Source organism: Sphaeramia orbicularis, chromosome 19 (genome assembly GCF_902148855.1).
Source record: "Sphaeramia orbicularis chromosome 19, fSphaOr1.1, whole genome shotgun sequence".
NCBI classification, from domain to species: Eukaryota; Metazoa; Chordata; class Actinopteri; order Kurtiformes; family Apogonidae; genus Sphaeramia; species Sphaeramia orbicularis.
Window position 1 is genome coordinate 36,527,308 of NC_043975.1, and position 14,514 is coordinate 36,541,821.

Below are 14,514 nucleotides of genomic sequence, written 5' to 3' on the forward strand. Positions count from 1 at the left end.
GTAGACCCACTGTGATCTGTACGTTATAATGCACGTGTGTAAATTATAGACTGAGGCCTAATATTGTAAAAACTGCACTTCTTTCTGTCAGGATATTTCAGGTTGTTCATGTTATTCACATTTTAAGGAAATTCTGTAGATGTAAGCACTTTCATAATTTGTTTTTTCAGTTATATGGCCCACTCATATCATCATATTGGTCTGAATGTGGAACCTGAACTAAAATGAGTTTGACACCTGATATAGTGTATTCGTATTTTCATGCTTTCACATAACAGCACACAACCTGGACTCCAATAGAGAGAATGAAAAAAAGAACAGGCGCCGAGACAAAGGTTGATGATTTTTACTTTTTTATTGCTTAAACTGCCATCTGGAACAATCTATACCAAAAGGATAAACATTTTTGCACATACAGGAGGTCAAACTGAATACAGGGAGGAATAGAAAAAGAATGGTCCGCTGATCGCCTGTAGCTTGCGCCGCAGGTTTAACAAACTCCTCACTGAAGGTCGGGCTATAGCAGGAGTGGACTGACGACTACTGTAAGCCCAGGTTAGGTAAGCTAAGGCAAACCGGGACGACTGCTGTGTGACTAAATCTGATGACGATGCTGCTCCTATTTACATGAAAACAATAAGCAGAGTTGAACCCTCGCTTCTGAAGGAGTCCCGTAGATCAGGAGAAACAGGAAGTGTCATCATACTCCAAAAGTTATGACACAAATCCCAAACCGAATCCACAACCTGAGGGTGAAGTGGAATAGATGAAAAACTATTCATGTAACTGTAAAGAAAAACACACGCGCCTTCATCGTCACTAACCTGACTACTCTGCAATCGGCACCGAAATCAAAACAGTTTTGGAAATACATACATGTCAGCTCTAAGTGCTTAAAATAGACACAAAGAAAACAGAAAAAACGACTGGTTCTGGTAACAGACTGTGAGTCAGGAATGAAGAGTTTAAGCCTTATATCCAGAAGTGTGATTTGGTAAAGAGCTTAAAACAAAAACAAACAGAAAAACCAAAACATTTGATGCCACCTAAATAGTCATGAAGCAGTTAAGCTAAGGGAGTAACAAACCAAATTATTTGACAAAGGCCCTGCTCCTCGCACGCAGCCGCAGGGCACGTTTTTCTACTACACGCTCTCCGTTCAAACCGGATCACTGGATGTCTAAAAACATCATGCCAAGTAAGCATAGAGAACAGATCACAAGCTACTCCGATGAAAAGACAGCCACCTTTTCAACAGGCATAAGCAATGACACTAGTTTTAAATAAATATCTGTTCACTCGGCCCGTCGGCACCAACCCGCGACGCATCGATACATAAATACTTCAGTCGTCCTGAAATCCGTTCACCGTTAACGTCTCAAGACTTCACTTCAATAAACCTGGAATTCCCCGTTTGATCTACATTGTAAAAGTTTAAACCCATGATGTTTCACACAATACAATTACATACTGTTTTGTCAGTTGACAAGAAGAAGCATTTATTTACTTTGTGGCACTGGACACCTAAAATAGAATTCATGGAAAAATAAGTGTTTACAAAAGACAGTTAAACTTTTTTTTTTTTTGTTTTTGTTTTTTAAGATTCACCATCACTCCAAACCATAAGTTTATCATTTAGTCAATGATAATTATATAACTATGATTAGTTTAACTATACTATGATAACATTTTAATTACAAACCATAGCAGAAGAGTGACCAAGTTATTTGGTATATACTAAAAAAAATTGAATACTGAAATACACTTAATACTTTTTTCTTTGCTTTTTTAATTTTTTTTTTTCCTCAGAGTAGTCAAGGCTGTTCTTGTATGGTCTTCTACTGATTAAGGGGACAACGGGGGAAATGACTACTTCCTGTGTGGAGCTCCGAAACTGCATTTTCCACAGCTATGCATCTTTGCGTTGTGACAATAATCAACATTTGGCACTAGCCTGGTAGCTGCACAATAGAAAAAAAAAGAAAGAAAAAAAAAAAAAGTTGTACAAGCTCTCTTAAACTAAGCAAAAAAGTTCATCATTGTCGAATCATACCAACAAAAACAACAAATTGAGCACAATGTCGCTGAATTGTAGCTGAACATTGATGTGATTTGATGCGATCTTCCTGCTTTTTACAGTTTTAGGTCCTACACTGAACCAGGTGAACTGATGTCAAAAGGGAACATGAAAGAAGCAGTCCTCTCCTCACTCAACTGTAAAACTGTAACAAATTGACCGAGAGCGCCGTATAAGTTTGATTGTCCTGTCTCGTCGTTTTCAGATCCCCTCTCAGTCCTGTTTTATGTTTAAGGTTGAGTCTAAAAAGAAGCGTAACCAGCAAATACATATAATAACATAGGTAACAGGAAATGTAACTGTGCCTACAAGGTAGCGTACAGCAGCTGGTACAAGCGCTGGTGAATGGCTAAAAGTCGCCTCTGCGTGACGGCTGGAACGAAAAAATAAAAACTGTACGTGTGTAAAATGAAAAAAAAGGGGGGGAAAGGGAAGCAATCAGAAGGAAGAAGAAAGTGACAAAGAAAAGCAAATTGCATTGTGGACCCTGGGTCTAAAAGGAGAAAAGAGGGAGAGGGGGTAGAGGAGGGGGGCGGAGTGGAGGAGGGCGCCCCCCTCAGACAGACAGCGACACGAAGCTGTTGTACTGTTGGATGTTCCGTTTGAGAATGTCTGAACAGGGGCCCAGGACGCGCTCGAAGCGGGGCCGGTCGAGCTTCACGCACTTCAGGGGGCCGCGGGCGACCACGGTGGCAGCGCGGGGACGGTTCATCAGCAGAGCAATCTCACCTGGACAAAACACACACAGATAGAGGTAAAATCATTAGTCACATGACCACATCGTCCACACGTTTTTACAGATTGTTTCTGTGAGTTTTCAAAGATTATAAATAGAAGTATGTTTACAATATTCAGAAAAACTAAAAAGCAGAGTCACTTACTAGGGATTGGAATAATATAGATCAAAATTACCTTTTGCCAAATAACACCAAGAACAACAACAAAAAAAGAATTCCAGCCCCTGTGTCCTCCATAAACCTAAACTGTGTTGCTTCAATGTCGAAACATGACAGGTTTTGCTCTTTAGTTTCGTGAATTTACACAAAAACTCAAAAATATGACAAAGACTAATTCTCCAGAAGGTCTGTGACATAAATGTTCAGCTAAAAATGATGCGTAGAAGTCAGTAATGATGTTCTTATAAGGAAAAGTCATTCCCTAAAATATCTCAGTTCCTTATTTTATGTGCCTTTTTAACTAGGATTTTAACTACAGTCAACTATAGTATCGGCGATTTAACCAAAGTGGAAAAACACAGAAAACCAAAAAGACCTAAAATACCAAAATAATTTCCTTACATCTTAACCCATACTACATTTCTTGCACTTGTTTTGCCTTTGTATTTTATTTATTGTCTTTTATCCTTTGCTGTACAGTGTCCTTGGGTTTCCAGAAAGGCACTTCAAACTAAAATGTATTATAATAATTATTAAAGCTTCAGTTCTCACCAAAATAGTCGGATGGTGCTAATCTGCCCACTTCCACAAACTCCTCGTTCTCTGAGCGACGCTGCAACACAGCTGCTGAACCCTGGAAAACACAGACACGGATAAGATTCAGTCAGCTTCATCTTATCCATCGGTACCAGTGGTGGTACAAAGGAGAAGCTGATGACTATTGGTTGATATTGAAAAGGGTGATTTAAAAAAAAAAAAAAAAAAAACTGTTCAGATTAAAAACAATCATTGCACAAATCTGTACAGTTGCACTAATTATTATTGCAAAATGGGTTTATAGGTGAAATTTCAAAACCAACAGCTGTTTGCAATAAACAAATCACACAAGAACAATTCAAAAAGAGAAAACAGAATCATATTATAACCAGTTTCTCCCAAATTTAACCCAAAATGCCACTTTAATACCAACTGCAGTCTCAAACAAATACATGGACTGGCTCAGGGATCGTTGATGGTGACATTTGATCTCATGTTAGAGAGTTAAGAGATGATGAGATCAATAAATGATCCTAGAGGGATGACTGGAAACATAGTTTGCAAGTTCAGTGCTAAAGGAACACTGGCAACACGACATACAGGGGTTGGACAAAATAATGGAAACACCTAACATTTTGGCATCATAGAAGGTGTTTCCATTATTTTGTCCAACCCCTGTAGATGTGACAGGAAGGGGAAGCTATCAAGAGCACCAGATTACCGAGTCAGCAGGTGGTCAGAAACCAGTGACTGTTTAACACCTGCAGCAAAACCTGGTGACAGCACCGAGGTTTCAGAGATGACATACAAACACCACTGACCCAAAAGAACAAGAAAAGGTGGGTCCAATAAGCACCATGAAAGACCATAAGAACCATCAAAATAAACTATAGAAGTTTGGGGCTTCTGTTGTGCGGAGATGATGACAAAAAACAGACCTTCTCCCGCCTATGGATCAGCACTACGTCTGGAGGAGGAAGAACGTGTAACCTACAGTGAATGGATTCAATCAAGTGTCAGGAAATGAAACATCATGTCTCTGTGTAGAAGGTGAAGCCTGGGCATCACTGGACAATGATTCCAAACTTAACCCATGAAGACCCAGTGCTACTTTTGTGGCAGCTCCCAAATGAATTTTTCTCTCCATTTAACCTTTCTTAAGTGATTTATCACCATTTATTATAGTATTATCAGGGGTGAATGCAAAAAAAAATAAAAATCTCAAGCCTGAAAATTTTTCTTCAGGTCAGGTCATGAGGAATAGGTCATTGGTGTCCCTACATCCTGCAATTCGCAGGTCTGCATAGGAGCAAATTAAGAAATCATAGGCGCCTGAGCAATAAGGTCTCGTGACCCCTCAACCATCCAACTCACACTGAACACACACCATGTAAAGGGGGGTTCGGGGGGCCCTCCCCCAAGAAAATTTAGAACATTATAGCACCCAAACTGCCTTGTCATTGAATGTTAAATGGAAACTACTCGTTTGGGTATTGCGAAAATACAATGCAATTTTGCTTTTGCATTAGGAAGTATGAGCTGAGCTTTCAACAGTGATGGATTAAGGCTGGGTTTGGGCTTTCACTTCCCCATAAATAAGAGGTTGGGGCCAAAACAACATTAATACATATAATCTTATTTTTTCACTGCTGTTTAATTCACATTGGACCACATATTTTCCTATATTTAATTCACAGATCATGTACATGTTCTTGAGTAAATTCAAAGGTTATATCAAAACAGAGAAAACTGAAGAAACACTTTTTCAGCAAAGCTATCTTTAACTGAACATAAACCAAGTGTGTCCATCCACTGTCATTTATCAAACTCCATGGATTTTACAAGTAAATCAATGTTGTAGAAGATGACAGTGTTTCCACGTTCACTATGGAGCCTCTGAACGTCCAAATGGGTCATATCTGATGACCCTGAAAAGATGATGAACTGTATTTTACTCCAATTATTTACATGTATTGATAGGATTAGTGGATCAACAGCTATTAAACATTTTAGGTCAGTAGATGTTTCGGTTGGAGGTGGATGTTAGGGTCTTTATGGGCTCAAGTCCAGTAAAGCTTGGTTTCAGAGGAAATCATGGAAGAAAATCTCTGGTGGGATTTGAAGACAGCGGTCACAGCCCACAAAGCCAGGGATGTTAGTGAACTAGAGGCCATTGCCCATGAGAAATAGGATAACATTCCTCAGGGACGCCATCAGAAACTGGTGTCTGGATCATATTTGTAGAAGGATGTTCTACTAAAGAATGAAGATACTCGTCATGACAGGGTTGAAGAATTTTGAGACGGCACTAGTCACCAAACGTAAGGCTGTAACAATGTGTCAGTTACATAAATATGTCCATTTGTGTGGGATACGTTTACTGTTTACATTCATTCCCAATTATGCTGATCTGCAATCCTGACCATGCAAGGCTTCAAAACTTTCTGAAATGTCATGAAGTCACAACTAGACGCCTTGTTGAAGGCTTTTTCTAACAATGTAAGTGATGACGTGAAAAGTGTAATTTCGTAATGAATTAGAATAAACCATTAGTGCTAATAGTTGTGTTGAGGTGTTTAAATTGTTCTTTCTTGATTTGTTAACTGCAAACTGAGAGAAGTTTGTAAGTTTTGCTAGTAAACCCAGTTTGCAATAATAGCTGAATCATTTTGAGTGGAATTTGCAAAAAACTACTATTAACACTAAAAGGTAAAACAGCATTTTCATATAACTACTACTAGAGGGCGCAGTTGTACGGCTCACACAGTGTGTTTCAATAGCTGTAAATCCAACAAATGCAGAAATTCAACCAGACAGACGCCAAAACTTAGGTAAAAGCTATATAATCAACTGATGATTGTTGGTGTCAAAGGTGAAAGGGTCGAGTGTCTACCTCTAAGATGATGAAGAACTCATCTCCAGGTTCTCCCTGCACAACAATCTTCTGTCCATCCTCAAACTGGACGGGCTCCAAGGCATCAGCGACTGTCAGACGCTCCCATTTGTCAAGAGACTCTGAGGGAGGGGGACAGGAGAGGTTAGACATATATTCTTTTTTGGATGGTTGGAACTATTGCTGTTTCTTTCCGTCATTTGTTTGAGGTATTTTTAGAGGCTCTTTTGAGTTATTTTAATCTCAGTATCAAACTCCACTGATGTACTTCTATTTTAGATTCAGGATGACGTGAATAACAAGACAGTTATTATTTCTCACCTAAAATGGACACTTTCCTGAGGAATTCCTCGTACATCTTCCTCTTTCTCAAAGTGCTTCCCTAAAGACAAATTAGTATTATTGTAATTAAAGAAACACAAAAAACAAACAACTACAGAAATTAATTTATCAAAAACATCTGATATCTGAGCTACAAACACACATATAACATGTCCTGACCATAAGTATTCTCCTGTAGCTGTCTCTGTCGATGCCCCACAGCTTCACATTGGTCTTGGCTCTAACGGTGGCAGCCCTCGGGGTACCGTAGATCAGGGCCAGCTCTCCAAAGCTTCCGCCCTCTCCAATACTGGTCACCCATTCATTGTTTACATCCACCTGTTAGAGAAAGTGCAAAATATATGAAAAAAAACCTACAGATAAAACCTGATTATCACTTAGATGTGTAGAGATCACCAGTTTCAATGAGGAAGTGTAAAGTCAACATGTACACTGGGTACAGAAAGTATTCAGACCCCCTTAACACTTTCAGTGCCATGGGCCGATTAAATCGGCTTTACGAAAACAACCTGTAAAGTGCCACGGGCCGATCAGATCGGCTTTGGAGAACACGCCACATTTGTGTACAAACAAACCATCCACCCCCATTTCTTTCTCACATTTCGATGACGTTCTTTCTGTGTCCCCCTTTTGAGACCAAGCAGACGGGAATTTGAGGTCACGCAACCGAATAATATTTTTATATCTTTTTAATGTTTCTTATTCTCCGGTGTTTCATCAGAGGGAGCCCTCCATGCCGGGGGGCGGCTGTGGACTCCGGGGGCTGTGGCGGCGCCTTCTCTCACTGGGGTCCGCTCCTTTCTGGTGGGTGGGGGTCCCAGTTGGCCCTCTCCCACTAGTTGGCATGCGGGGCTGTGTTGCTGGTGCCTGGTCGCCGGGGTTGGCGGCTGCCTCCTGGTGCGGATGGCTCCCTGAGGCAGCGCCTCCTAAATTGATGTTTTACTTTTACTTGTACATTTTTGTTCTGGTCTACCCGTGCTCAGTCAGTCTTCTTAAGTATGTGTGAGCTTGTGGGTTTGCATGTATATGTGTGTGTGTGTGTGTGTGTGTGTGTGTGTGTGTGTGTGTGGGTGCGGGTGTGTGTGTGTGTGCGTGTGCGCGGGTGAGTGGGTGGGTGTGGGTGGGGGGCGGTACTGATTTTTAAACTGATATGTAAAGCACTTTGTGCTACAGTTTTTTAATGTATGAAAAGTGCTACATAAATAAAGATTATTATTATTATTATTATTATGAATTATGCAAATTACGATCAATAATGAATCGGCTGCGTCCGGTGCGTTTTGAATCTAATTAGCAATCAGTCGGATGTTACCGAGCGGTTTCCTGCAGGATTCTTCAAATATTATAAGAACGACGCGAAATACTGAAAAACGGCCAAATTCTGTGGCACTTTTAAGGCTTATTAGCCCCTTAACTGTCTGGCACTTAAAGAGTTAAAGTGTTCACTGTTGTATTGTAGCCATTTGCTAAAATCATTTAAGTTCATTTGCTTTCCTCAATGTACACACAGCACCTGATTTTAACAGAAAAAAACAATTGTAGACATTTTTGCAGATTTATTAAAAAAGAAAAACTGAAATATCATATGGCCATAAGTATTCAGACCCTTTGCTCAGTATTGAGCAGAAGCAACCTTTTGAGCTAATACAGTCATGAGTCTTCTTGGGAATGATGCCACAAGTTTTTCACACCTGGATTTGGAGATCCTCTGCCATTCCTCCTGCAGATCCTTTCCAGTTCTGTCAGGTTGGATGGTGAACAGCCATTTTCAGGCCTCTCCAGAGATGCTCCATTGGGTTGAAGTCAGGCTCTGGCTGGGCCATTCAAGAACAGTCACAGAGTTGTTTTGAAGCCACTCCATTATTTTAGCTGTATGCTTAGGGTTATCGTCTTGTTGGAAGTGAACCTTCGGCCCAGTCTAAGGTCCAGAGCACTCTGGAAAAGGTTTTGGTACAGAATATCTCTGTACTTGGCCCCATTCATCTTTCTCTCAATTGCAACCAGTCATCCTGTCCCTGCAGCTGAAAAACTCCCCCACAGCATGACGCTACCACCACCATGCTTCACAGTTGGGATTGGATTGGGCAGGTGATGCCTGGTTTTCTCCAAACATACTGCTTAGAATTAAGGCCGAAAAGTTCAATCTTTGTCTCATCAGACCAGAGAATCTTATTTCTCACAGTCTGGGAGTCCTTCATGTGTTTTTTTTGCCCAACTCTATGCAGGCTTTCATGTGTCTTGCACTGAGGAGAGGCTTCCATCAGGCCACTCTGCCATAAAGCCCCGACTGGTGGAGGTCTGCAGTGATGGTTGACTTCCTCCCATCTTCCCACTGCATCTCTGGAGTTCAGCCAGTGATCTTTGGGTTCTTCTTTACTTTTCTCACCAAGGCTCTTCACCCCTGATTGCTCAGTTTGGCCAGACAGCCAGCACTAGGAAGGGTTCTGGTCGTCCCAAACATCTTCCATTTAAGGATTATGGAGGCCACTGTGCTCTTAGGAGCCTTAAGTGCAGCAGAAATTCTTTTGTAACCTCGACCAGATCTATGCCTGTCCACAATTCTGTCTCTGAGCACTTGGGGCAGTTCCTTTGACCTCATGAGTCTCATTTGCTCTAACATGCACTGTGAGCTGTAAGGTCTTAAATAGACAGGTGTGTGCCTTTCCTAATCAAGTCCAATCAATTAAATTAAACACAAGTGGACTCCAGTGAAGATGTAGAACCATCTCAGGGATGATCAGAAGAAATGGACTGCACCAGAGTTAAATATACGAGTGTCCCAGCAAAGGGTCAGAACACTTGTAACTGTGTGTCATTTCAGGGTTTTTTTTTTTTTTAATAAATCCACAAAAATGTCTACAATTATATTTTTTCTGTTAAAATGGGGTGCTGTGTGTATATTAATGATGAAAAAAATTAATGAAGTTATTTTAGCAATAGGCTACAATATAACAAAGACTGAAAAATTTAAGGGGGTCTGAATACTTTCCGTACCCACTGTACATAAATTATAACAGTAAAATCATATTTTCATCCATGCAGACCATGATTAGAAGAATGTGCATTAAATACTCACATCCATCTCTCCTTGGTCGATTACATAGAAATTATCTCCCTCGTCACCTGGATGCAAACAAAACACATTGTTACTATCACAGTCACAAAATGAGAAACAGATGTTTAACTCAGCAATGAAAAAAGAAATGGAGATGTACAAATATACTGGACAAATGTGGGTACTGGCCAATAAAAGCAGAACACAGGATGATACATTACAGATGGCCGTGTCCAACATTTATATGACAGGTTGTTTCATAAATTTGTATGATTAAATGTGTTCAAAGACAGTGACATGAAGACCTGAGGACTTCGAAACAATATTTTGATGATAATCAGTATTTCTTTGCTTCCCTGGCACAAAGGGGGGAAATAAAATAAAAACAAAATAAACAGAAAATAACATTGAGTCCGTTATCTGCAAAATATTATTCTAAAAATAATAATAATGTTGTTTCAGAATTTCACAAATGGCCATCCCTTTAAAAACATAAATCAATAAAGAAAAAAATTTTTAAAACATCCTACCCTGCAGAATAACCGTTTCCCCAGCAATGTAGGTGACTGGAAACATTGCATCAAATATGTCACTGTAAGAAAAGAAAGAAAACAAGTTACACATTTATCTAGGAATTTACAAACAAACCTTGAAAAAAAAAGAATCCTGTCTAATCCATCTACCTCCTTTCATTGTCATCCAGGTGTGAGAAGAGCACATTCTTTTCAATAGCTTTGGCCAGGGCTGCCATTGTCTTGTAGTCTTTAGGAATGACCTTGGAAAACCACACACAAATGTCAGGAGTTGGAACGTCAGTATTAGGTACTTTGTCAAAACACAGCATAAAGTGTTGCAGTCTTCACAGCTGTGTGTGTGTTTACCTTTCTGACGTAAGAGGCGGCATCCTCCTCTGTGTAAACCTCTGCGCTGAATGCTCCTCTCCGCCGGCGACCCTTCACCACGGGGTTCATGGGTGGAGACACCTCCTCATCACGTGAGTCAGAGCGGGAACTGCTGGCCTTCTGCTGGTTCTGGATCTGCTTGGCCTCCTCCTGGAAATGACAGGGTTAATGTCAATAATGGAAAGCAGAACTGGCAGCCAGTATGATTTCAGACTTGTCCAGTTGACTCAAGTACAAGCCAAAGGTTACCAATAAAAGGCACTTTTTCACATTTGCAAACTGCTTTACATTGTGGAATAAAGTAAAGATTGTAGAGGAAGCTTACACACTATTAGATCAAACAAAAGCAACACTACAAACTAATGTCAGAAGTAACTCCATAGAATCATCCAGTGTTTCATCAATACACAGTCCCTTTGATAGAGTGTACAACTACAAAAATATATGTAAACATATTTTCAGCTAAGTTTCTCTGAGCTTTAATTTTAAGTACAGATCATACGTTGGCGTTATCCCAAAGGTATCCAAAGGTTACTCTACAGTGTACATCATAGAAATAAACATAAAAAAGCTGAAAATATGAAATAATACTTTATTTTACTCACTACTGTAAATAAACATATCATAAATATATTAGGTACCTTGTTTTATTCCTTGAAAACACACCTTTATTATTAGCCAAACTAGGTTTCTTCCAAAAAAAATTATGTTCTCATCAATTATGTCAACAAAATGTTGGGCACTGTATTGAATTATGGTAATTCCATTAATCACATTTTTGCTTTCTGAAAATGGTGAAAATGCCTAATTCACAAAACTGAGATTAGTCTTTCACTTCAAAAATTTAAAATGCAACCTAGTTTGTTATAGTTAACTGATTATGAACATGTTTCTCCTTTTATTGTTTCTTATACCTCACAAGTGCTGCTTTTTTGTAATTGTTTATTGATACTGCATATACAGGGTATACTTTCATCATCATATTTTGTCTTGAGTCCATGCACACAGAAAAAAAAAAATGATGAAAATGTTCATTTGTCAAAAACACTCAAAGCAGGGGTCACCAACCCTGGTCCTCGAGAGCTACTATCCTGCATGTTTTAGATGTATCCCTCTTCCAACACACCTGATTCAAATGATAAGCATATCATCAGCTCTGCAGAAGCCTGATAACAACCCGTCAGGTGTGCTGGAAGAGGGAAACATCTACAACATGCAGGATAGTAGCTCTTGAGGACTACGGTTGGTGACCCCTGACTTAAAGTAATTGAAATAATGCCCAGTCTTCCAAAATATATTTACACAATAAAATGAAGAGAACAGAGTGTCGTAAAATGGTTTGTCAGTAACTTCAACTCTTTTGTGAATCTGGCAACTGGTAACCTCTTTTACTCTCCATTAAGAAATAAAACAAAATCCAACATTCCTACAAAAGCCAACACAAGCTAGTTCCACAGTGTAAGTGTACATAATTGTACAGTGGCTTCACTGTTCAGTGATGAGTGATATAAAGGCAACCAAATATCAAATGCTCAATTAGGCAAATATACCTTCTCCAGCCTCTCGAAGTACTCCCTGAGGAAGGCCATGGGCCTGTCTGGCCTGGAGGTGCATAGCTGGACAATGCAGTCCTTCAACAGCTGCTGAATGTTGTGTTTCTGCACGTACTGCTCACATTCCCTCAGGCTCCGCTCCTCCTCACTGCTAGTACTTCCAGATGCCATGATGACAACCACAACCCTGATCTGCGACCTCTAACCTTTGAGCTGGAGAGTGTACAGTGAGAGGAAAAAAGGAGCTTGATTTCAGATAATCACAGTACAACAGGGATTAATAATGTCGGCCAGACAGCAATTCAAAGGATGTGTGTCTGTATGACACACAGGCATACATAAAACGTAAGAATGTGCAGAAAATAGAGCCACAGTGAGAAGACACAGAGAGATCGGGTGTTGTTTCACCACTAGAGACTCCTAAACGTCAGGAGTGAAAACTGGTCATATGATATGATCACACATTTTGACTACAAACAACAAACTAGGACAGGAACATCATCTTTCTTGTATACAGTTACTGAAAACAGTGTAAGTTTTTCACATGCCTAAATGAAGCCTTCTGTCAGAGATGGTAAGTAGCTGTGGCTGAAACAGTATCATACAGGATCAAGATCTAATTTTAGATGAATGGGCCAAGACTGCCAGTGAATCAATCTGCTGTGAGACTGAACAACCATACAAGACAGTGCACTTGCTTGAGGTTTCAAAATTTCAGGCCACAATACTGCTTCTGAGAAAAACAGCCTGACAGATCTCAGATCATCTGATGAGCCTGTGATATAAACTCCCTCAGATAGCTCTGAGCTTGATTTAGCCATGCAGTCTAAAAACAGGAAGGCCTGTAAAGCTTTGTTGTAACCAACATGTACATTTTAAATGTGCAAATAAGGGGACAAGTTCTTTAGGACGGACAAATCCATCATGTGCCTACACGTATATCGTGCATGTGCATCACTATAATTGGATTCATATAATTTCTAATCGGACAAGGCCCAGAGAGGATTACTAGCCTTGTTATCAAAGATGAGGCTGGCTCTGGCTTTATGCAACTAACTATACTGAGAGTGAAATCTTGGTATGTCTGATTTAAAGTAAACATAATGTAAAAATAACTAATTTGCACCTAAAACTAAAGAGGGTGTCCAACAGCTAAGACACCAGACAAGCCCTAATCTCTCTGTTTATATAAAGCTCTCCTGCTATATATAAACAGTAAGTCTAATTATGCAAGAATTATCAAATGCAGTGAAAATATACTGCAAATATTTATTATTATTTATACTGAAACTATCATTTCTCCTGTCGACTAAAAAGAGTGCTGGAACCTAAACGACATAAAACAAATTGAAGCACAAATGACCTTGCAAAACAAGTGACAGTAAAGTATGAGTGAAGCCTGATAATAATAACACGTTAAATTATCTATATAACAGAACAAACGCGTTTTATTTTACAGAATTTACAAAGCTAATGCACTGTCTTTAACACGGTGTAGGTCAGGAAGGCTTCATGATGATGAGGGTGACGGCTGCAGCCAAGTAACTTACACCGAGCAAAGTAAATTCAGAAAACCCACCTTCCTTACATCAATCAGTCTTAACTACACATTAGAAACATGTGTAAATGACTGCAGGTGTTCTGGGTTTGTTTAACCACCTCTGGACTGCGATGCATTCAAACGTATGTGTAGTTTGATGCCTAGCTAGCTAGCTCCGTGCAAAGGCAAAGCGCTTCGCGAATGACGCCATCTTGAGTTCTATCATAAACAAACGGTAGACGGAGGAAATAATTTCACGTATCCACAGAATATTTGTTCCAACGACTGATAATCTGCAAATACTCACAAGAAGTGAAAATTCCTGCCGAGCCCCTCGATAGTGACTCGGGATGGATAATTGTCAAAGCGTACCGTTACCAGATCCTCCTCGCTTCGATTTTTTTCCCGAGCCTTGGACCGCTGCCCCACCGGATACGGCTGAGAACCAATCAACAGCCGTCACTGACGTCAATTCTCTTCGTTCTGACATGTGAACCCGTAACCCCTGGCAACCTTAAAGGAGCCGCGCGGAAACCGTGACGTCAAGGAAATAGTTTTCAAAAATCCAGTGATATCTGATTAACAATGTGTCTTTTTTGAGATAAACCGTCCTCCCATCCTTATTCACAGACAAATATTGTTGTAAAGCAGCGCATTAGTTTGAAGCACTACTTTATAACACGATTAAGAATTTATATGGAAAATCTAAATGTAAAGTA

At 39.9% G+C, this 14,514-nt stretch overlaps 1 protein-coding gene across 1 annotated transcript; it reads right to left on the reverse strand.

Annotated features, from left to right (window-relative positions):
* Positions 1-336: 336 nt before the first annotated feature.
* prkar1ab (protein kinase, cAMP-dependent, regulatory, type I, alpha (tissue specific extinguisher 1) b) lies at positions 337-14,246 on the reverse strand. Its single transcript, XM_030163653.1, has 11 exons — positions 14,103-14,246; positions 12,253-12,468; positions 10,682-10,852; positions 10,484-10,575; positions 10,331-10,392; positions 9,822-9,868; positions 6,905-7,063; positions 6,725-6,785; positions 6,404-6,525; positions 3,526-3,607; positions 337-2,806 (listed from the first exon to the last, which is right to left on the reverse strand). Exons 2-11 carry the CDS (start codon positions 12,424-12,426, stop codon positions 2,634-2,636), a joined length of 1,143 nt encoding a protein of 380 aa, XP_030019513.1. The 5' UTR covers positions 12,427-12,468; positions 14,103-14,246; the 3' UTR covers positions 337-2,633.
* Positions 14,247-14,514: the final 268 nt, after the last annotated feature.

Excerpts from the sequence above, each read along its gene's own strand:
- prkar1ab (XM_030163653.1), bottom strand. The coding sequence starts at position 12,426 with ATGGCATCTGGAAGTACTAGCAGTGAGGAGGAGCGGAGCCTGAGGGAA. Across the intron at positions 7,064-9,821 it reads TCGACCAAGGAGAGATGGAT|GTGGATGTAAACAATGAATG; the intron begins GTGAGTATTTAA and ends TTTCTCTAACAG. Across the intron at positions 6,786-6,904 it reads GCTACAGGAGAATACTTATG|GGAAGCACTTTGAGAAAGAG; the intron begins GTCAGGACATGT and ends ATTTGTCTTTAG.